The 22,368-nt window shown below is 44.2% G+C and overlaps 1 protein-coding gene across 2 annotated transcripts in view; it reads right to left on the reverse strand.

The window, feature by feature from the left end:
* The window catches only part of doc2g (double C2-like domains, gamma), a 35,053-nt gene extending 21,031 nt beyond the window's left edge, over positions 1-14,022 (reverse strand). Inside the window, exons 1-5 of one of the 2 annotated variants that reach the window (XM_076728199.1) lie at positions 13,882-14,022; positions 11,015-11,420; positions 10,405-10,484; positions 9,743-9,817; positions 3,724-3,833 (exon numbers count right to left, since the gene is read on the reverse strand). In XM_076728199.1, coding sequence (XP_076584314.1) covers positions 3,724-3,833; positions 9,743-9,817; positions 10,405-10,484; positions 11,015-11,402 — 653 coding nt within the window. In that variant the 5' untranslated portion in view covers positions 11,403-11,420; positions 13,882-14,022. Of the gene's footprint in view, positions 1-3,723; positions 3,834-9,742; positions 9,818-10,404; positions 10,485-11,014; positions 11,526-13,881 lie in introns of both variants that reach the window. The other variant, XM_076728200.1, reaches the window with a different exon arrangement.
* Positions 14,023-22,368: the final 8,346 nt, after the last annotated feature.

Consider the following 22,368-nt stretch of genomic DNA (forward strand, 5'->3'; position numbering starts at 1 on the left):
TGGCAGTGACATCATGTTGGTAGTCCTTTAACACACACACACACACACACACACACACACACACACACACACACACACACACACAGAGGATCTCTTGATAGCCACCTCGCATCACAACACCTCTGCATGCTCCATCCCTCCTCTGTTAACAGGCAGCCTGATAACTGTCATAAAGATGAGATTCTCCCCAAAGTCATAAATATGCAGTTCCCTTCATTTTTTTTATGCATTGAAATGTAGCAAAATGTGTTGTGTCATTTAAATCAGGAAGGATAAAGCTGCCACAGTGTCATTGTCACAGTTTTCTAAACCATTTGAAATCTGCCCAAAGGCAGAGACAGACTGCGGCTAGTGATGGAGAAATTTGGACATAATCTAAAAACATCATGTCTCACTGCAATCAAACAATCTTCAGAGCAACTCAATCTGTACTCAGACATCAAAGGAGACTGATATATCTGCTTGTTCTGAGTGCAGTTTCCCACATTTCAGGTATTTTCTAGAAATTATTGACAGCTCACAAAATCAGCCTTGAAACCAGCAGACTTTTACTGGAGATGATTAAAAGCTTTCTCTTAAACGAGTCAATTCTGATTTTCAGACTTGTTAACAGACTAAATAACTCAGGAGTTTTGCAGTGTATTCCAGTTCAGTTAACTTTTCAGTCAAGATCCCAGCACCTCGGGCAGCCTTGATGCACCAATTGAAGGATAAGCCAGTATCAGGCCAAGCGTGAACTCTGGATTGAGGACATTAGTTATTAGTTTACTCAGCTGGTTCATTCTTAATAACAGAGAGGACCCCCAGTGGCCCGCAGAGATAAAGTGCACACTGAGGAATATGCGAGGTTGAATACAGAATATTAAAAAAAAATTAATGCAGTCACAACTTGAGAGATTTTTTTTCTCCAAGCCATTTCATAACCACCTTCTATTTAACCATCCCTCTCAATTTAAGTGCATTTTGCGTTGGCATAATGGCTTTATATAATCATATTAACGGCCAATGAGTGACTGAATAGCAAAATAAATAAAGAAATGCACAAAACCAGTCCTGTCCCTCCACTTTAGACACTGCAGTACTGTTTTTACAGCATTTATCCTCCAGTACAAAGGGTGCAGTAGAATGGACTCGACACAAAAGAAATTTTTAATTATTCAAAGGTTTTTGGCTGCACTCCAGCTTTTATCACTCTCTCTGATATGGGCTTAAGTACCAAACAGTGGGGAAAAAAGATTTTAGCTTAAAGATTGTCATGACATCCAACCCCGTTTTTGATATAATTTATGGCTGGCAGTTTTCTGGAGTTGCCAGTCAATGTAGATACATTCAATAACTGACTTGAGTCACGGGTCACCCACAACTCCTTTCCTCCTCCGTTACTGCAGTAGATTGCCTACCTTAAGCATGAGAGATGCTCTGGAAATGATGCATGCAAATAAGTGACAACAGCTGGTTACTGTTTACTCTCTCCATCATGTCAGAGCTGTCTTAAGTTTCTGCCAGCGCGAACCGAACATTTCCTTCCATCGTCAAATGACAAGGTTAGCTCTGATTACAGTCACTCTACATAAACCTTTCCACAAAACAACAATTTTTCTGCATTTTTTTTTTTTCATGAGTGAATCATTTTTCATTTTTGCAGCCACAGTTAGCTGTTAAATGAGGAGCTGCAGGCGACATGCCACAGCAGCTTTACTGTGTGCTGCTCCGGGAAACTTCTCTTACCATGTGCAGCATGAAATCAGATAGTGGTTGTAATTATTTTTGACTGACTTCTTTATTGAAATGACATTTATTTGGCTGCACTATTAATAGATATGCCAGTTGCTCCTCTGTTGTATTTCTGAAAAGGTAGCTGCTGAAAAAGTGTTTGCTGTAGTATTAAGCCTTAATATGAGGGTATTGTATCTTTAAATTGTGCTAACAATACCTGAATTGAAACACTGATTAGAAATTACCCTTGTTCTCATTTGAATACATATTCATCTTAACTACAATGGCTGTGCTCTGGCTGCAGTATGGCCCAATTTGACAATAAACTTTGCACTGTCCAGGCCTTCAGGCAGGTCTACAGAGAGGCTGAGTCTGGACAGAGTCCTCCTGCTCAGCAGTGCACAGAGCATGGGGATCAGAGAGTGCAGCACCCCCCTCCTCTGCGCCCTGCTGGGACCGACAGAGCAGGATGCAGCAGGGTACAGCCAAGTGAGTAAACGTCTCTCCGGGGATTCCTCTCTGTTTCTCCATTCTCTGACTGTTCGCTGTTTTCTGTGGAGTAATGAGAACAAAGTCTATCTGTAGGCTGAGGTATGGTGCTGGCGCCTGAACGCATCGAGGGAGAGTTTGAAAAGATTTTCTTCCTCTCTCCATCTCTCTCTGTCTGTCGCCTCCTTTCCCCACTTTCCTCGCTGTCAGGCAGCGTTCTATTCACTCCCGCTCGTTTGCTGTCTTACGTATTTCTCGCTGTCCTCATTCTTTTTTGGCTTCCCTTTGAGTAAACTCCTCCCGACCACTCGCCCTTTTTTCTCAGCAAAGAGTATTTCCTCATTCATCACTTTATCTATTTCACTTCTCTCTCTGTGAGCAAGTCTCTCTCTTTCAACTGTCCCTTGGATTCCCTCCATCCCTCTGTCCTGTTATCTTCCTCAGTCTTGGCCTCCCTTGTTTCCTCTACCACACTGTCTTATCTGTCACTTGACATCATTCACGCTTTTCCTCCTGCTCTCTTTGTTGATCTTGGCAGTCACCTCTCTGTTTCTCTCTCTCCTCAGCTCTTGCTTGACACTGGTCACACTCCTCCCCCTCGTTTTGGCTTCCCAGAGCCCCCATGCTGGCTTGTGTCTGTGGGCTATGTCCTTGAACAGAGGTCAAGTGGGTTTCCTCTAGTTTGAAGGGTCTCTCCTCAAGCTGCTGTTTGTGTGTATACGTGTGTTTTTTTTGGAGAGGGAGAGTAAATGTTATTTCTGACTGTGTGTATGTAAAAGCTCAAGGACGTGTGTTTTTACGCGCGTGTATGTGTGTGCATGTGTTTCATCCACATACAGAGTGGAGGCCATGCATGTTCTTTCCTGCCAGTGATTGCCCTTGACATACACACAAGAGGATAAACACACACCTGACTGCCTATATTTGTGTGTGAGGTGCAGATGAGATTCGTGTGTGCGTGTGTGTGTGTGTGTGTGTGTGTATGCACTTCAGAGGGGGTGTGTGTGCGCATGCCTGCGTCTGAGCACGTCTGTGCTCGTGTTTCCTCAGGATAAACAATGCCATCCAACCCTGTTATGAATCCGCTGAGCAAACTGACACTGATTGTGTGCAGCACACACGTTCACAAACAAAACACACGCGAAACTCTGTCTCTGAATCAACTTACACATGCAGGATGACACAAGTGCGTCAGACTTTTTGGGCCAAGATGGCTACGCTTGACCTCAATCAATCCATATGGAGAGCACTGTGGGAAGGAGGGGGCGGAGCCTTACCACACAGCTAGCACCTGAGCAGTTACCGCAGCAACAGCAAGTGGAACATTTGGCTGGCGTCGCCTGGCTGCAATAATGAATTACCTGGAAAAGCCCACTGGGAAGCATAGACGGCTGTTGCCAGTTCACTGGAGGATTGGACGCATGGATCTTCATCCCCCGCATAATAAACTGGTCATATGGATGTCTGTGGAATAGTGCTAATTGGTGACCACAGTGAAAGTCAGAGGTGAGCACCTACCTGAGTGTTTTGGTGGTCATGTCGGCTGCTGTGATGCCATGATACACCAGCGTTTCGTTCCACACTGGGTTCAGCGTATTCTTCAGGGTTTTCGTGCGTAGCTTGTTAGCCTGAGGAGATAAAGCAGAAATATGAAAAGAAATATAGGAAAAGGGAAGGATCAAAAGAAGAAAGGAGAAATGAGGAATATTTTAAGGGTGAGGGAGCAAACTCGTCAGATCAGAACAAGAGGAAGAGAACAAAAGTTCACGAAAAGGAAGCAAAATGAGTGACACCAAAAGATCAAGAAAGTAGGAGAGAGAGAAAAAGTGTGGGGAAACATCATTTATCTCTGTCCCTCAGGAAACCGCAGACATCTGCTGCCTACTTTGTAGAGGAGAGTGAGAGGACGCGAGGCTTCCCTCGCTTCACCTGTCCGTCTGTCTCCTCCCCAACATGATAAGACAGTGCATTAGCACCAGCCAGACCTCCAAAACAGGCACTGTGTCTCAAACACAACATAACACAGCAGCCAATTAAACTGCACAACACAGTCAGCATGAAAAATTAAAGGCTTTCCAAGAGAGGAAATGCCCATGAGCCCTTAATAGCATCACCATCCATAAATAAAGTTTGCAGCCACTTGCAGTCTCTTTCCTGTGGTTGTCTATTGGATGTGCAATCTTGTTTATGGTTTTATATTATAATATATATATTTTAAAGTTTATAAAATACTTCAAGAAGTTGGGTTTGCATACCAATAAATTGCATTTTTACTGACTCCCTTGATACATGCATTACTGCACACAATTGAACTTACAAAGTTATGGACACATTCTTGTTATAAAATGTAGGTCAGTGAGACCTAAAACTAATTGGCTGTTCTGAGCCGCAGGAGTGGTCATCAGTGGTGGAAAATATTTACTTAAACACTGTAAGTAGAATTTATTTAGCAGCTATAGTTAATAGTTACATTGCAGATTTAGATTTTAAATACTTTTAGTGAGGATATACTTTTGATGAGGATTTTTCCTCATCTGAAACAAATCAGATAAACCGACCAAACTAACAAGTACAATCTTTGAGTTTTGAACCAAGACGCACAACTTTAAGATCAGGCCTGTAAAATAAAAAAGTCAAATTCACTCAAGGTCAGCATCGGAAGATGGGACAAATTTATGCAGCAGAATGAAGCTAGTGACCAGGTGTCGAGCGGGGGGTCATGCAGAAACAATAGCAGGAACATTAAGACAAAAAGGAAAAAAAGGAGACAAAGAAAATGTGAAACTGGGAATTGGTTAACATTTTGACAGAACCTCCTCTCGAGGGATGGCTCTAGACATCCCTCCAGGCAGGTCCACATGACTGCAGACAAACTCTCCAATCAGGGCAATGTTCGAAATGCCCTGGGCCAGAACCCAAGGGTGCTTGTCAGGACTGTATCCCTCCCAAATACCAGGTACTCGAGATCCCTCCCACATAGACAGAACTTCAGGAGGTGCTTTACGATAAAGAATAGTCATCAGTGAGGCAGGAGGTTTCCTACTCCAGCATTCTCACTTTTGCTGATCCCACAAATCAAATTTCCTGGACTCCACTCTCAGAGGTAAGTACCATGGGAGCACTGGAATGGAGACATGCCAGTGGCAGAGCTGGGAAGGGTTGTGTGTGTGTATTTTGGCCACAGCAGATGTTTGAACCAGGTGAATTGAGGCTCCTGGTCAGGGACAATGTCTCCGGGGAGACCATGCAGGCAAAAAGCTAGTTGGAGCAACAGTTCGACTGTCTCTTTGGCTGTAGATAGTCGTAAGCTAGCGAGCAACAGCAGGCATGAGGGATGTGTCTATGTCTGTGTAAACACAGAGGAGAGGAAGAGATGGGACACTCTGTGACTGTCTTCACCTTGGGGTTGCCATTTGGATGCTGCCTGTACTAACAATAAACCACAAGTATGGCACCTTGGAGAAATGGACCTCACACCTTGACGAACAGCTGGGTCTCTTGCAGTCTGCACACTGCATATGTTGCACATGTTCCTGCTTGGTCTTGTCATCCGGATATAAAAAAACAAACTTGTTCAGCATGTCCTGTAGCAAGTAATTTAGTCTGGCGTCATAAGGAACTTCCAAGAGATCTGGATAAATAGATGCAGAGGTATCACTGGGAGACAAGAAAAACCCAGAATAAGTCCTCTGGACCACTCAAAGTGTGGATTATAGGGTGAGCCATGGAAAGCACAGAATGACTAGCAGTTGCATCTGTCAGGTGAACGGTGAGTGTTCCTTGGTGATTACCTGACATACCCAGGCAGACGGGGACAGTTCTGTGAGTCACTAAGCAGAAGAGGTGCCCATTGAGGGTGTTTGCTTCCATTAGTTTGGCCAGGGGCTCCCGCCGATGCACAGATGAATGGTGAGTATGGTGCCCATGAAGCTGGCAGTGGCAGCAGAGTCAGCAAACATTGAATCTATATGGGTCTGGTCAGACTTCACTGAGCATGAAGCATAAAATGGGATCACTGATGAGCCCTGGCTTTTAGCTGGCAGGAAGAGATAAAATTGGTCACAGTACAGGTGCCTCCTTGAGATGGAGTTGTCACTCCTCTGAGGAGAGCTGTGTCCAGCCAAGTTGCACTGGGTCAGGAGTGTTGTTTAGGGCTTGTGTTGCCAGTACCAGAAGGACGATGTGGTTAGGATATGTGTGGGAATGCATGGGGATGGTGCATGTCGGGGCCTGGTGGCTTGAACTCACTCCCTCCTCAAGATGACTTTTGATGTAAGTGGTGAAGGCAAGCTGTATTTCAAGTGGTAGAAAACCTTCTTGAATTTGTTGGTGAGCATCTCCCACTCTGTGGTATCCCAAACCTTAGCTCTGCCCATGACGTGGGAAATAATGTAAGCTGGGAAATGATGTAACATGAGTTCACTCAGATGGAAAGTTGGGGGACCGCAAAGATCAAGATACCTCAACATTTAGACCCTACTATGGGTCAAGCTCTAAAAATACTGGGGCTAACACTTCCCATAATGCAACTCAATACCGTCTTTTGTTGGACCCCCCTCTGCCTGTTAAATGCCTTCATCTTTCATACTGCACCAGTTTGTAATGCAGGCTGTCTAATAACAGCTTACATCGTCAGGGTTATTTTTCAGGTTTTAGGAAGCAGCATTCAGAGCCATAGAAGACATTACACAACTGCTTTCACAAGCTCATGACGACTAAACTGAGCTTAATGTGTAACATCTGTTAAGTGCCTCTTTAAAAATGCATCAATGAGCAACACTGTTGGACGACATGTACCTGTAGTTTTTTTTTTAAGTAAATCCCATATGAGCTGTTCAGGCACCATAAATACTCATAAGACCACCAAAGGTGTATTTATCCACTACTGAAATTAGTCCCCAACAAATGCACTATTTACTCCTGTTGGGTAACATTTTATTAAAATAAATAAATAAATAAATAAAAAATGGATGGATATTATTCATCTTTTAAAGGACAGTATGTCTTGATGACCTATTTTTGAAAAATTAATAATTTCAGCAGAAACAATTTGGCTCAGGGCTGAATGCCACAGATTGCCACAGAAGAAAGCACTGAGAGATCAAACACATAGCTGATTTTGCTCTTTTCAAGGCATTTGTTGACAATAAAAAAAAACTGCTTTATCATATATATATCGTATATATATATATTTATATCGTACACACACACACACACTCTGAATGTCCAGCTGGTAAAGAAATCGTGTCAGCTATTCTCTCCAAATCTCCTGCTCACGTCTGAAGCTGAGCAGATAACCACCTCATCTCTCTATCTGTCTTTGCATTTCTGCCACAGCCAGCTTCTTGCTAACGCCTCAGGGCCAGATGCTGAACCCTCCCTTCCATCTTCTTTCTCTTCGTCTGTTTTTGTCCCCACATCCTATTGTTCTGCCTGTGCCACCTCCCCTCTTCCTCCCTTGCCTCCCATCACTGTCCTCTTTTTATTCCCCATTTTCTGCTGGAAACTTTTAGCTTATCTACAAGAGTCAGCCCTCCAGAGCTTGCTCCATGAAGGGAACAAGTGTTTTCGATTCATGTCGTTGTTTGATTCATTAATGTGCAGTAGGAGCCATGCACAGAGTCACGACTCACAGTGGCGTTTCACTGCTGTATGTGTGCCAGCACAACTCAATGGCACAACTACTTCTCAAATTGTCATCACTCCTTATTGACTGAATTGGGCTGATTTTCCGAGCACATACCTTAACACATGCTACATCTACAAACACTTAAAACACTAGTTCCCTCTTCCTGCCCTCTGTCACTGCCTGCCTCTATTTTCCCTCTACACCGGTGCTTTTGCATCTGTTTCTAAATGTTTTATCTCTTGCCCTCCATCTGTCCATCACACTCTCCCTCCGTTTTCTCAGTCTGTCTGCACAGATCTTTTTACATATTTCACAGTCCTTCTCTCTCAATCCCTACTTCCCAGAGCTTTGGATACGGAGTCTGGCTGTGAGCAAATTTTCCATGCACCTCTGTTAGGAATGAACAGATGAAAATACCACTGACCATGACAGAGGCACCGGCAACTGCTCTGTTCATGCATGTTTGTGTGTGAGAATGAGAGAGGGAGTGATAGAGAAGGAGGGACTTATGGAGGGAGCATCTCCGTGTGACTGTGACTAAAGCCTTAGCATGTGTCTGCCCATATGCAAGGTCATGCGCCACATGCACTACAGTGTGTGTTTGACAAGGCAGCATGCTTGGATGTGTACTGGTTACAGAGCGAGTGCTGGAGGACATGAGGCTGAGAAAGGGGGCAGATGAGTGGGACCTCTTTGTGTGCCTCTGCTCTCAATGTTTCGAAAAACTCAGTTCTTTGCGGAAACCTTTTGTGTTCTGGATTACTCATTGAACGTGCCGAGAGTAGGTGTGTGAGTGTGTGTTTCCATCATCCTCACCTCTACATGTGCACGTTCCCACTTTTCCAGTGACGTGTCCCTCGTCTGGTGGGCATTTAACAAACGGCAGGTCATGGGTACTTACCTACTCATTGACGCTTTCTCTGCGCCCCCATCCCACCACCACCACCACCTCTACACCCCTCTCCCCCCATCAACACTCGCCTGTTGACGTGAGCCGTGTAACAATCCTCCCTGTTTCCATGACAACCACCTGCTGCTGTCCTCCCCTCATCTGTCTCCCCCTCCCTCTCTTTCTCCACTCTCTCTCTCTCTCTCTCCCCCCTTTCCTCCCTCTCAGTTGTCTCCCTTCTCTCGGCACACTGTTGGTATTTCAAGGTCAAAGAGGGTCACAGCCAGATAGTGAGATAGAGACAGAGATAGGGGTGGAAAGTGGGGAAAGGAGAGTGATAACAATGGGAGAGAAGACAGACAGAGGAAGGCTGGAGGACAAAAAAACCCCAGACGTTGTTATTGTTAGCACCTTAGACCTCAGACAGTTGCCTCATTCAACCTATCTTGGCTCGGCGTGCTCCCCGTGCTTATCATAACCTCATTTCGTGTCAACCTTGAGCCAAAATGGCCGACAACAGGTTGCATTCTGCCGGAGCTGGGGGTTGCTGATGTGGTGAGCCTTATCTTCCCTGCTGCTGGAGCTGAAAACAAGACAAGAGCTGTGCAGCAGACCACGACGTGTTTGTGCTCGATAAAGCAGCGCATTGGACGAGCCACATTAAGTAGCAACCAACCAAAATGTGCCCTGCTCAACGGCTCAGAACGACACACTAAATTAGCTCGCTGCCATGTTTTTACGCTTTTTGCCAGAGCGTTTTGACCTTTTCGTGGCATCTGATAAGCAAGAATCAGCAAGGGAGGCTATCATTTACAAAAACTAAATAATTCTTTTTTGTTATCTTCAGTTGAATAATGTATGAATTGTTTGCTATTTTTAGTCTTTTCAGGAAATTACGGTCTTGTGCCAGCAGTTTCTGTGTGATGTGGGACTTTCCTGGGGGAGTGTCAGCGTGTGGGACGGCCCAGTGTGGTAACACGTTACGTTAATTGCCACTGAGGTAAGGTTGGAACAGTGACCTTGCTAGCGCCGGGGAGAAGATGAAGCTTGACGTATGGATCGGCCAGCCCATTGGAGTCCATGGCTTTCAGTCCCTGTGGACACAAACAGACACACACGCACGCACACATACCATAGTGTCAAAGGTGACGTCATCATGCCCTCAAACACTTCACACAACTGACAGGGTCAGAAAAAGACAGTGACTATGACAGACCTCCTCTACTGTAGTTACATCTCAATAGCGCCTCAGGGTGTTTCTTTCCATGCCACTATTTTCTACCCTCCTAGACTCCTTTGTGTTGTCCTCATGGGAACCGTCCAATGCAATTTACATAATTAACATTACACAATATGTAATGCAAGGCTTGTGTCCTTGTACGATGGCCGCACCAAATGTGTCTGCCACAGCAACGGAGAAATATTATCCGACATTTCTTAGTGCCGTGAGATGATTTTGTTTTGAATTGACAAGGCTGCTGGGGATGTGCGACAAACACGTTTTTTTTTTATAAACGTTGGGAAAAAGCAATCTGACGTCTTGTGCAAACATAAAAGCATTACAGTAGAATTGTTTTCACGGGGCTTTCAAGGAAGATTATGCAACCAGTCACACACAGAGACAGACAGACAGACTGAAAGAGATCTGTCTATATGAAGAACATATAGAAAATGTGTGTACCTTTGCCTTGTGAATTGTACAATGAAGACAGTTGTTCTCCTGATCAAAGAGCAGGCTGAACTCTAGCGTTCCCAGGTAGGCTGAAAGCAACACAAACCATGGCCATTACTGCCAGTAAAGGGACAGGCAGTCTCAGTCAGTCACACACACACACACACACACGCACTCAAAAGCTCTGAGTCATATTTGTAGCAGATGGCTTCTTAAAAACACGGCGCTGCCTAATATGAATTGATCTGTCTTGTTTGATTACTGTTTGGGAATGAGCAGAAACTTACAGGCTGAGTCCTGCCATTGCAACACTGTCTAATAAATCATCGGTGGCTCTGTGTCACACACAAAGTGGGAGTGACAAACACTTTTGGAAAAATGCTTGACTCCACATTTACTCTGCAAGCATATATTTTGCTTCTGAGGAAAATGTAGAAACTCATTTTGAGTAAAAAAAACAAACACATGACTCTCCTCTCCAGAGTTTTAGAACTGGAAGTGTTGTTTTTCTGCGGTATGGCCTCGTGATTCAATAAACAGGCACACACAAACCAAACAAACACTGAACAAAGAACAACTTTTCCACCACAAAACTTGGTTCGCCCTCCTCGCAACTCACTGTCATCGTCGTCGGAGTCGAGCGCCTCCTCCCTGTCTCCATCGTTGCTCTCCCTCCTCTCCCCATCCTTGTATCCCCCACCCGTGTCCCCGTTGAAAGTCTCCTCTTTTAGGATCTTCTTCTCCCTCGGAGGCGGAGGCGTGCAGGGGTAGTCGTGAAAACGTGGGAAGAAGTCTGAGATCTGTGGGATGGGGAGGATGGGGCCCGGGCACACATTGATGGCAAAGTGCTCCTGCATAGAGATCTTGACCGGCGAGGGGGGAGGCAGAGAGGTCGAGTGGGGCGTCGCCGAGGGGGAGGAGGCGGACGAGGAAGGGCTGGAGGTGGAGGAAGGGGGGATGGCCAGGTGGGAGGTGGAGGGGGGCGGCGGGGGTTTGGACACGCTCATGAGGACTGTCGAACGGGACTGTGGGATGACAACGGGGGAGTGAGAGGGAGAGAAAAAGAAATGAATGAGGAGGGACAGTGACAGCTGGGATCATAGCAGAGGGGAGGAACAAGAGGCTCAGAACTAGGAGAGAAAAACAAAAACAACAGTCACATCCTCCGTCTCGTCCGACTTTCCAACTTTTCCATTTCTGTGAGTTTGTGAAGCAGCAGCAGGGGTCAACGTTGGCAATGAGTTGAAATTCACAGCACATCTAAAACATCCTGGAGGAAACTGAAATATGCGCCTGTTCTCGTCTCGTTGATGCAAACCTGACTTCTCAACAGCCAAAATAGAACTTGCCAGAACCTTTGGCACTTCAAGTGTGACTCACACATTGTGTCAGCACACCAAGTCAGTGCTCCGAATTAATATTCAAATGTAGTGGTGTGAAGCATGAACAAGTGATGTCACTCGTGCATCTGCACTTCACTCTAATCCCTCCCTTATCTCCCTCTTTCACTCCTCTCTCTCTCATCTGCAAGTCCCCTGAGCAATATTTACATAATACTATTTGAAGCCTTTCTCAGTCCTTAGCGTATTTGTCACTAAATGAAGCGTAATAACTGTTGGTAAACTCCAAGCCAAATGCTATCATTTCCTATTTTCCTCAAAATGATTAAGAGAGACTCAAGACATGTTTTCTCATCTGCACTCCCACAGTGCCACTGTCTCGTTATTATTTCAAGAGCTAGTTTGATTTCAGTGATCACAGGGATGAACTTCAAGTCGCCATGTGGTGAAGTTTCCTTTGTTTGCTGGCGCCGTCCCAGATTAAGAAAAGAAAGAAAAAGGAATTAGGTAATGAACCTAAACATGCAGGCAGTTGACGCAATGGCAGATCCACGTCATTGACAAGTACTTTAGCTGTATGTCACAAGTAACTCACCGCTGTGAACACTGATACTGTGCATTTGAGGATGAAAGTCACTCTGAGGGTCATTCGAGGATGAACGTCACTTTATCGTCACCTCTATATTGCATATGTCCATCATGTTGCTGCGGTTTAGTTCAGTTTGTGACCTTTAATGTATGTCTGTGCATTTTGTATTATGTTTAGCATGAGGTCATGATTTTCAAGTCTATTCTTTCCCCTGGAATTAAATAACTTTATTCTTTTTGTTGTTGACATGCATCCGTTTTGTGAACACAGACTCTTTGAGCTCTGTTCTTTGTCTTGCGTTGCTTTGATAACTCACAAGTCAAGGTGCTGACATTCGGGCTACAACGAATGATTATTATTTTCATTATCAGTCAATCTATCCTTCTTAGAAATTGATTTGTCATTTCATTTTGGCTATAAAACGTCAGAAAATAGTGAAGGATGCCCGGCTCAAGTTCCCAGAGCCCAAGCTGACGTCTTTAAAAAGCTCATTTTGTCTGACTAAAAGCCCCAAAGACATTCCATGTCTAATTATGAGACAGAGAAATGCAGCCAATTCCTCACATTTGAGAGGCTGGAAACAGAGGATGATTGGCATTTGGGTGAAAAAAGACCTAAACGATCAGTCGCTCATCTAAATTGTTGCAGATGAGTTTTCTGTCATTCAACTAATGAACTGTTTCAGCTCTGGTCACCTTCCACCCCGCTTTCATAACAGGCAAATGCTGTCTAACCAATTTGATTTGCCTTTGCAAAACTGTCATTTTTGGACAGTTCAGCATTGAGGTTTTGGTTTAAATGATCTTATATGTCCTCCTGCGTGTTGTCATATACAGTATGCATGTTGACTCTGCCTTTGCGCTGCGTGTGCCTCAGTAGAGGAAACTCAGAAATCAGAAACAGGACCAAAAAAAGATACTAAGGAGATTCCTCAGGTGAAAATAGTGAAGATTTTGTTTGACTGTGTTTACATCAGTGTAGCTATAACTCACCTCTCATGCACCACGAAACAAACTGACTCTCATCTAACACACTGACATGCACGTTTATATACTGAACGCACACTGAAGTGTTTGTTATTCAGGCACACCATTTATACCCCAACAGAACCAGACTTAACTCAGTTGTGAACTTGTGTTTCCAAGAACACATCCCTCCTTCCTCACTTTACTAAGTTACGGCAGTTAAACAGACTCTCTCTCTCTCTCTCTCTCTCTCTCTCTCACACACACACACACACACACACACACACACACACACACACACACACACACGCACACACACACGTACACACGCACACATGTGCGTTAGGACCAGATAAAGACCCCCAGACTGCCTGGTCCCATCTTCAATACACACTCATTCATTCATTCACACTGTTCTTATGTAACAACGCCAAATCCATCGGTACCCACATACGAATCATCACTTGCAGCATGTTGCTTACAAAGTCAATCGCTCTCACCCGTCTAGCATATAGTGCAGAGAGACGCACATGCGAGCACATGTGCACACACGCTCACACACACATGCACAAATATAGCCACAAACACATACCCAGGGACAGTCTTCATCTCTGCCAGCACTCCATCTTGCCCGCTCTCACGTCCTGTTTCTCACACACTGAGGAGCATGCAGACCAGCTTTGAGTCAATATATCCCTCTGTACTCTCTCTCTCTCTCTCTTTCTCTCCCCGTCTCTGTTTGCTCTCCTCTCCTCTGTCCCTCCCTCTTCCCCTTCCCCTGTAGTTGTGACGTATCTGGTTAAAATCCCCGTCAGTCCTTCGCAGACTGTGCATATAGTGCTGTCAGTCATTTCTTCAGCACTGGGGAGATTTAAGGAAACCCAGGGGAAAAGAGGCATGTGTGTGTGTCCTCATGGTGTTGGTGGTGGGTGAGGTGTGTATGGGAGGGAGTGCATAGATAGAGAAAGTCACAGACAAGCAGAACAAGACGGAGAGACACATGAGGAGACAAACCGATGTCACACAGACAAACACAAGGAGACACCAGCAAAAACAAACACACAGCGAGGCAGATAGATACAGTAGACGGAGAAGAAAATGGATTTGAAAACATTAAACGCACACAAAAGGAAATATTGCCTTGAGATGGAAAAAAAAAAAAAACCCAGAGCCAAAGGACAGAGAAAGGAAATTAAATTCAATGTGTTGACTGAACTGAACAAAATACTCCACCAGCCATACAATCACGCCGCCAGATTACTTTGTGTTGGCTACGACTCCGGCCAATATCAGCCAAGAATATGTGTGTTAGTGTGCGCTTTTGTCGGTATGCATCCGACTGTGGCAGCTCTCATAGCATCGGCTGAAATAAAATAAACCACAGACAGCAAAACATCAATAACACTGCATCTGTGCAGGACGACACTGAGGTAAACTACTGCTGGAACACAAGAATGAGCGGAGGAGAAGGAGAAGGACTTGAGTGCGTATCCCTGATGTTCTGTTTGGGGCGACTCTATATGGTTAAACACACTGAACTTGACTGTTTTGTGTATCAGTGATGGATCTTGATAGTGCTTTTTATACAGCACAACCCTCCTAAATGACTCGGTTTGGATTTCTGTTTTAAAAAGGGTGTTAAACCCATCTGGGGTCTCGTTGATCCCAAAGATGAGCAGCATCACCATGTAGGATAACATACTGTAGATTACTTGTCACCAAAGGGAAAGGGAAAGGTTACCAGTGAAATACTTTTCACGTATGGGGTTTAATAAGGTCTGAGGAAGGGGAAAAAAATGGTTGATTATTACTCATATGGAAAAGTCTCAAACGAAGGAAACTTTCAGGTTAAAGGGGAGAAATTTCAAAAGGGAAACTGAAAAAGTGAACAAAGCTGAAAAACTTCAGAGGATTAGAAATGGACATAATAATCTTGTGGAAAAAGTGAGTTAAAAGGCACTTCCCCTTTGTCAAGTAGAGCAGCAGAGCTCCTTTGATTAGAACGTACGGCGGAGAATAAAACATGTCAATGACGTGTTTCTGGTTGGAAAAACCATCAGAGCACAAACTGACGACTATGTAATTTTCCACGGTTGAAAAGTAACAGATGAACAACAGTAACCCTGGTCAATTAAATATAATGGTCATCTGGAGGAAGATGTGAGGTAAATACATGCAGATGCATGTGCTCATCCAGTTGTGAACACTTTGATTTACTTTGCGCATCTTATTACTATCAGAATCACCTCATCAATATTGTGCTAACAGACCATTACACTGTATATTCATTAATTTGCAAAAAGAACATGACGGCTAAATGAGTTGAAATGAGATAAATGAATGCTCAGTCTACCGATGCCAAACTCTAAACTATAAATAGGTGCTTCAGACATGGGCTACATGCTTTAAGTGGCTTAAAATGAATGCAGAAATGCTGCTGAAGTACGAGTACCTCTGTTTTGGCTGAAGAGGAGCTCTCTCACGGTGATGTTGGTTTCTGCAGAGCTGCTCATCCCTTTGGTAAACAATACATGTGGATAGGTGAGCGTTTACTCCGCCCACAGCAGCAGCAGCTATCAGACAGCTGCAGAGCTCTCACAGCTGACCTGCTGACCATCAAAGCTCTCACACGCTCTCCATGTGGCTGGCCACCCAAGAAACACGCTGCAGCCTACCAAGAGGGCTCTTACTGCAGTCTCAACGAGTTTAGGTCAGGGGTGACCAAAACAGAATTTCAGATTTCTGATGTTTTCTTGCAGGGTTGCTTTCCTGAAATAAAAATAAAATGAGATAAAATTCTCAATTGGCCTTAGTGGTCGCCTGTCGCCTGTAGCTTGTCAGGGTTGGAGCTCCCACTGAGGACACTGAGGTCATGTCCTGGCAACGCTGGGGTGTTTACATTCTGCAGATATGGTGGGTATTTTTTAGGCTGATGCCAGTGTTTTTAGACTCAGTATTTCACCTCTAGATTTTCATTTCTGGCAGTGTGGCTAAGGCTTTTAAACAGAATTTGGACCTTTTTAGTTAGGAAATAAACCAACATAAGCACTGACTATAAGGAAAATAAAGACAAATTTTCATTGAATTACTTTCTAGTAAAGAAACAGTCCTAGATTACATCCAAAAATACAGACTGGACAGTCTGTCTGTGTATTTTTGTTGCTAATTTGGGTGAACTGACCCCTGTGATTACTGTCTGATCATGTCAAGCAAAATGGTCTGTAAAATTAAGCACAGCACATCGGGAAAGAAAACGGTGCAATGTCAAAATACAGAGTCATTCCCATTTACACACGATTCCTAGCCGGTACAGTCTCCACCTGCCTCCAACCAAAACCCCAGAGCAATTTATTTTTCAGTTAGGTTGAAAAGTGACTCACTAGTGACTCAAAAGTGACTTCAAATGACTCACGCACTCAGTGTTATGTGAAAGGAAAGGAGACAACATCATAACCACAGATCGCGGTGAGTGAAGTAATAAGTACATTTGACAGGCGCAGGTTTAATTGACACCGTTTTCCATCCACAGTGACAACAAACCACATGGATTTGTCTGGTTTACCGTGTCCAGGACAGTTCTGAGGAAGAAACGCAATCAATTGTGCTTGAAGAATGAAGTCTGGACAATGGCACTGCAGTATTGATCTTTCTCAGGGGTAAACATTAGGTAGCCTGTCAGATGGATATTTAACACAGTGGCACTGCCCATGAGCTGACAAAAGTAAATAATAGTCAGCAGCATCCAAAGACAGAAAAGGATGTGAGATTCAAACCAGAAGAATGAATTCTGATGATAGAACAGGACTGATGGGGACACATAAATATTACTTAGTAAGCCTGCATTGTTTGCATGAAAAAAACCATCAAACCCACCTCAGCAACGAGTCACAGAAAGAGCAAACGAAAAATGAAATCCACGAGCAGACCAAAAAAATCCATCCAGAGGCCACACATCCCTCAGCCTCCTTGTCAGCATGATTAAAGCATTCACATCGCTCGTGAGTATAATATAAATAATAAACATCTAGAATGAGAGAGTGAGAGAGATCGGTGGGAAAGAGGGAGAGGGGAACACCAATTTGTGGAGGAGCATTCATCCAGTCCTTCTGCATGGCAAGATAATCTCCTCCCATTACTACAGCACAAAGCAGTGCAGGTTTTCCATTAAGTGTACAACCACAGCCTCCCCAGCCTCTCAGCCAGCCATTAGCTCTGAGATTAAGTAAACCTCTATTTACATACTGTAGCACTACCGCATGCTGAATTTTTCAACATTCGGCACCAGACGAGACCAAGATGGGAAATTGCATAAATTTCCTGATAAAGATCAAAGGAACCGCTGGCCCTATCCTACACTTGTCCTTGAAAGCTATGTGCAGACATATCTTGAATTCCTGAGTTATTCCTCTTACATAATGCAGTGCAGAATGTGTGCTGCAAGAGTCTGTATGCTAAAAGTCCAGATGAACTGAAAACTCATTTCGGACAAGAAATCAGTACATAGCTCACAGCATATTCTCTCTTTTTTTGGCTTGTGTGCTTATTTGGTCAAAACTGTATTTATCAAAAACAAGAAATGTGTTTTGTTCATTTTCGTGCACTGACGGTGTTCACTGCATCGGTACAGTTTCCTTTAGAGACTACAGTTACATTGCATTTAAATGGCAATGTTCAAGGTCCAAGCACACCTTGTTTTTAAAGGAAACTGGAGACGACTGATTGATTTAATTCATGTTCGTGCTGACTATTTAAAAGTGGAGTTGGATATGCTCTACACGCATTTGCATCCAGCACTAAAGTTTGCTAAGTTTGCATTAGCCACACCATAAGCTAATGCTAATACCAGAACAAGTAAGACACTAGCAACAAAAGCCCTGAATCTAGTGAATTAATCATGATTGCAGCTTTTCATTTACAAGAGGAAGAATGTTTTATTAGTACTTTCCAGGTTACTTATTCTCCCTTTAAGTAAAGCATGTGCATCTCAGTGAGCAGCCGCCACGGGATCTTCCCTCGTTAATTTTCCTTGAGTATCAGACTAATTGGTTGAATGACATTAAGATCGTTAAGAGGTGGTCATCGCAGTCTCAAAGTGACGTCAATCACAAGAAACTGAATTAATTGAATAGGCAGTGTGATGTTGGCGAGTGCATTTTTTAACAGGTGGCTAGTTGTTGATGTTCCCCCGGGGTGGCAGTTGGTGTCACAGGTGCTGCTTGCGCTCCACATCACTCTGCTTCGGGGGGAATCATTGGTCGTGTTGGCAGAGAGTGCTGTTCTGTCAAGGTGCATTATTCTTCTCACCGTGCGCCATGTCCCCAACTTCAGCCCCGCATGGCTTCTGGCCTCACACAAGAGGCATCTCCCTCCGTCTTTCCCTCTCAGCTCCTCCCAGCGCCGCTATCATCTACCACCAACATCACTTTCCACTTTCACCTTTCCCTCATTTTATCAGTCTTCCTCTCCCTCTCTTGAGGGCTGTTCTAACACAGACAGATCCCATTAACCCTATTGTGACTCGTCCTTAACTCTGACAGGCAGGGGCACACACAAAAAGAACAGATGTGTGTAGTTTTGTTTTTTGTTTTTTTTTAATCTAAATTCACCCACAATGTCACTGAACGAGTTTTCATTTCTCGAATGTTTCGTGACAGGCCCAGCCAAAACAAAGAATGACCCCTATCAGATAAAATGACAGACTGACAGAACGATATTCCCTCAGGTTAAATGCTGTTTATTATTTTTTATTTTATACGTGTCCCTCTTGCTATTTTTCAGTTTATGTGTGCTTTTAGACAAAATGCACGAGTCCCTCCAACATTGAAGCGAAGTTGTTTTCATCTCAGCTCCATGTTTTCATAAAGCATTTTAGCCCCTAGTTTTTCTAGAAACAAGCAATTGGATTCGAAGCGTAGCGAGTCATCTTACTCATGAGGTTTGAGCTTGTCTTATTTCTTGTTTTGTCTCCCATGCGGTTAAATCACTCACCCGCTGATGCTGATCTCCAACCAGCCTGCTCTGAAGCAAAGCACATCCACGTTATGTGCCACTTGACCTAATTTTATCCTGCATACATACTGTGATACATATTTCCTGTTTCCCCTCTTCTGCTGTTCCCCTGTTTTTCCTCTGCTCCTTTTGATGAATGGCTTTGCTTTTTAGGATAAACGACACCTCTGTGATTAATTGTGTGTGCACTTTCACTCTTTCGCCTTCCCTTTCAATTTCTGTTTCTCAGCCCTGTGGAACTACAAATATCCTATCTTTACCTGGGTTTGCCCCATCAGCATATTCCCATAAATAAAAGAGGGGGAGAGGTGGAGATGGAGCGGAGAGGGGTGGAGGGAAGTGTGGCCCAGAGGCAGGGCAGTAGGCATGTGCGAAATGGAGGGGTGAATGGATGGAGAGGGAAGGGGAGAGACAAGCCAACTGCTCCAGATCAGAAGTGTGAAGGTGACTGCAGAGAGCAAGACAGAGAGAAAAAGAGATGAAATGAAAGAGAAAAGAGCAGAAAATAGACAGAGAGACAAAGAATTTGCAAAAAAAAAAAAAAAGATAAGGTAGAGAGATAAGAGTAGCAAGAGACATGAAATCAAAACGCCAGACAAGTAGGGAGGGATTGACAGGTCTGATGAATGAAACGGTGGATTTCATGAGGATGTCAGAACAATTCCCACAGCAGGAAATGAAATCCACGATCTAAACCTTCAGATCCTCAAGTCATTTCATGATTTGGAGAGAAATGGCCCCCACTATCGCACCATAAAAGGGGCGTAAACGCAGTACATGACAGGAGAATGCACCGCAGAGCACGAGATGACGGAGGGGCACGGGGGCGTATTGAAATAGCAGCGATTGTAGCGAGGTGTGCAGCCAGTGCCCCGTGGCAGGACGGCATGTGGTGCTTAATGAGGCAACAGTGCAAGCAATTAGTCCCTGATATGACATTATCAGTCACCAATAAGTGAACACACCATTAACCATGAGACCCCTCCAACAGACCCTCATCTTCTGACTCTTGCTCATATACAAACAGCACATGCATGTGTTCCTAAACACAGAGTCCAATTATTTTTAATGGACTCAGTACCTATTGATGGTCAGCATGTGCATACGTTTGGACAGAGCGGGGTGCCGCATGGCTCAGAAAGCATTCTTAACGCCATATTGTTCTCAATATAGGTTGGTTTTTTCTGGAAATTGCATTTGGAAAAAGTGGGGGTCACCTGACAATCAAAGGCATCTTTTTGAATATAAAGCGTGTCCTCCTACACAAATGACTGCATTTTGGGTTGTTTGTAACCTCATAGTTGCTAGGCTGGGTGTCTTCACGTCAGTTTGCAATGTGTCTTTTAGAGGTAGTCAGCCCTGAAAGTGTCTCGTTAGCCCAAGTTCAACATACAGGAATCTCTCTCAGCTTATGCAGCGTGTTTTACTGCCATGAAGGAAATAAATTTATGAGGGGTGCAACCGAAATGAAAGCATCTCCTGTTGTCAACTGCAGAAACACACCGTCGACCGAATCCTCTGCCGAGCAGCCAAGAACTGCCGGTGTCACAGATGATGAGGAGCTCAAAAAGACCAAGAAGACGGTGTCTGTCTGAGACAATCTGTGTGACTGCTTCCAGGAGCCTGACAGGAGAAGGGGTGTGCATGTGAATCATAGAGGAGATACACAAAATGTGGGATTTACATTATGCTTTAATGGAAGTATTTCATGTTTGACTTTCACGTCTTATAATCAGGGTCATCCAATGTTTGGTTAAATACAGTGGATTTCTCCAACGTTGTCCTCTATAATAACCGCTTGTATGGACTAAAGCAGGATTACATTTTTACGGTTATGTTTGGCTTGCGTTAACTTTATAAACATATAACCATAACCCCAGTGTGTTTGCAGCTTAAGGCGAACTACACACAGGACGTCAGTCTCCAGTGTCAAAGTCCGACACTTTGTAAAGGTGCACGTCCATTGAAATGTCAGTGGCAAAGCAAAGCAGTATTAAATTAATGTCATTTCTCTGTGAGAGTTGGAAAACTGCCCCTTATTTCACTGCATCTACTCAGCATGTGACCTTATAATCAGCATTTCCAAGATTTGGCAACATGACGCCCAAAACCGCACCACTGCCTCCAGCCAATCCACGCCAAGCCAAATGCAAAAGTTGATTTCCACTTAAGTAAACATTTCAGAGGTCTGCACTCCATTGGGAGCTGACTGGTGCATGAAATTCGACAACATTATTGCACTACCTTGTCTTTTTCTGTGAAGGTAAGGGGTGAAATAAGTTTCCACTTCTTCGAAAAAAAAGCAAAGCGCTAAATAAGGGCTTTGAATGGATGCACTAAGCATATTTGAGCGTGGCGAGGGTCTGATCGCACAGGGGAATAGGTTCCTCAACAGATTCCCACTGCAGCACTGCCTCGCTGGGCCAGGAGGGAGGCAGAAAGAGGGAGGAAGACAAAGTGAGAGAAACAGAAACGGGGAGAAAGCATCAAAATTAGATTATGCCGTACCTGCAGTTTTCATTTTTTCATGAGTGCAAGAAAGTTTGTTGCTCTACTTACTGGACAATCATCCACCTGTTACAAGTGGCTTCAGTAGACCCTACGACTCCATGCATCTGTGAAATCACAGCATATCTTTTCTTTAAAATGGCAAGGTGGACAAGATTTAATAAATTTTGCATTTTTACACATTGGAAAGCGGGGTGTGACATTTACAAGAGTTGTAGGTCACGCAGCAGGTTGTGTCCGGTGAAGTGCGACAAAGTTCAGACACTGACCACTGCAGAGCAAAGCAAAATGCCAAGGAGAAGACAACAGTGTTTGCATGGACAGTTACACCACGGCACCAACACGCACGAGCTGAAGACACGTGCGTGTGAGGGATAAGTCGTCGGTCAATAAACAGTGTGGCGTTGAACTGAAAATGGCCGTCAGCATTACAAAGCCTCTTTAGCTTAAATCAAAGAGTGAATCCACTGTCATTATACTGGTGACATTTGGCATCCCACGTATCAGGATGTGGGTTCATCACTTCAGGCTTAAACGGACGTCTACTTTTTTTTCAGCTGTT

Source organism: Chaetodon auriga, chromosome 4 (genome assembly GCF_051107435.1).
Source record: "Chaetodon auriga isolate fChaAug3 chromosome 4, fChaAug3.hap1, whole genome shotgun sequence".
In the NCBI taxonomy this organism is placed as follows: Eukaryota; Metazoa; Chordata; class Actinopteri; order Chaetodontiformes; family Chaetodontidae; genus Chaetodon; species Chaetodon auriga.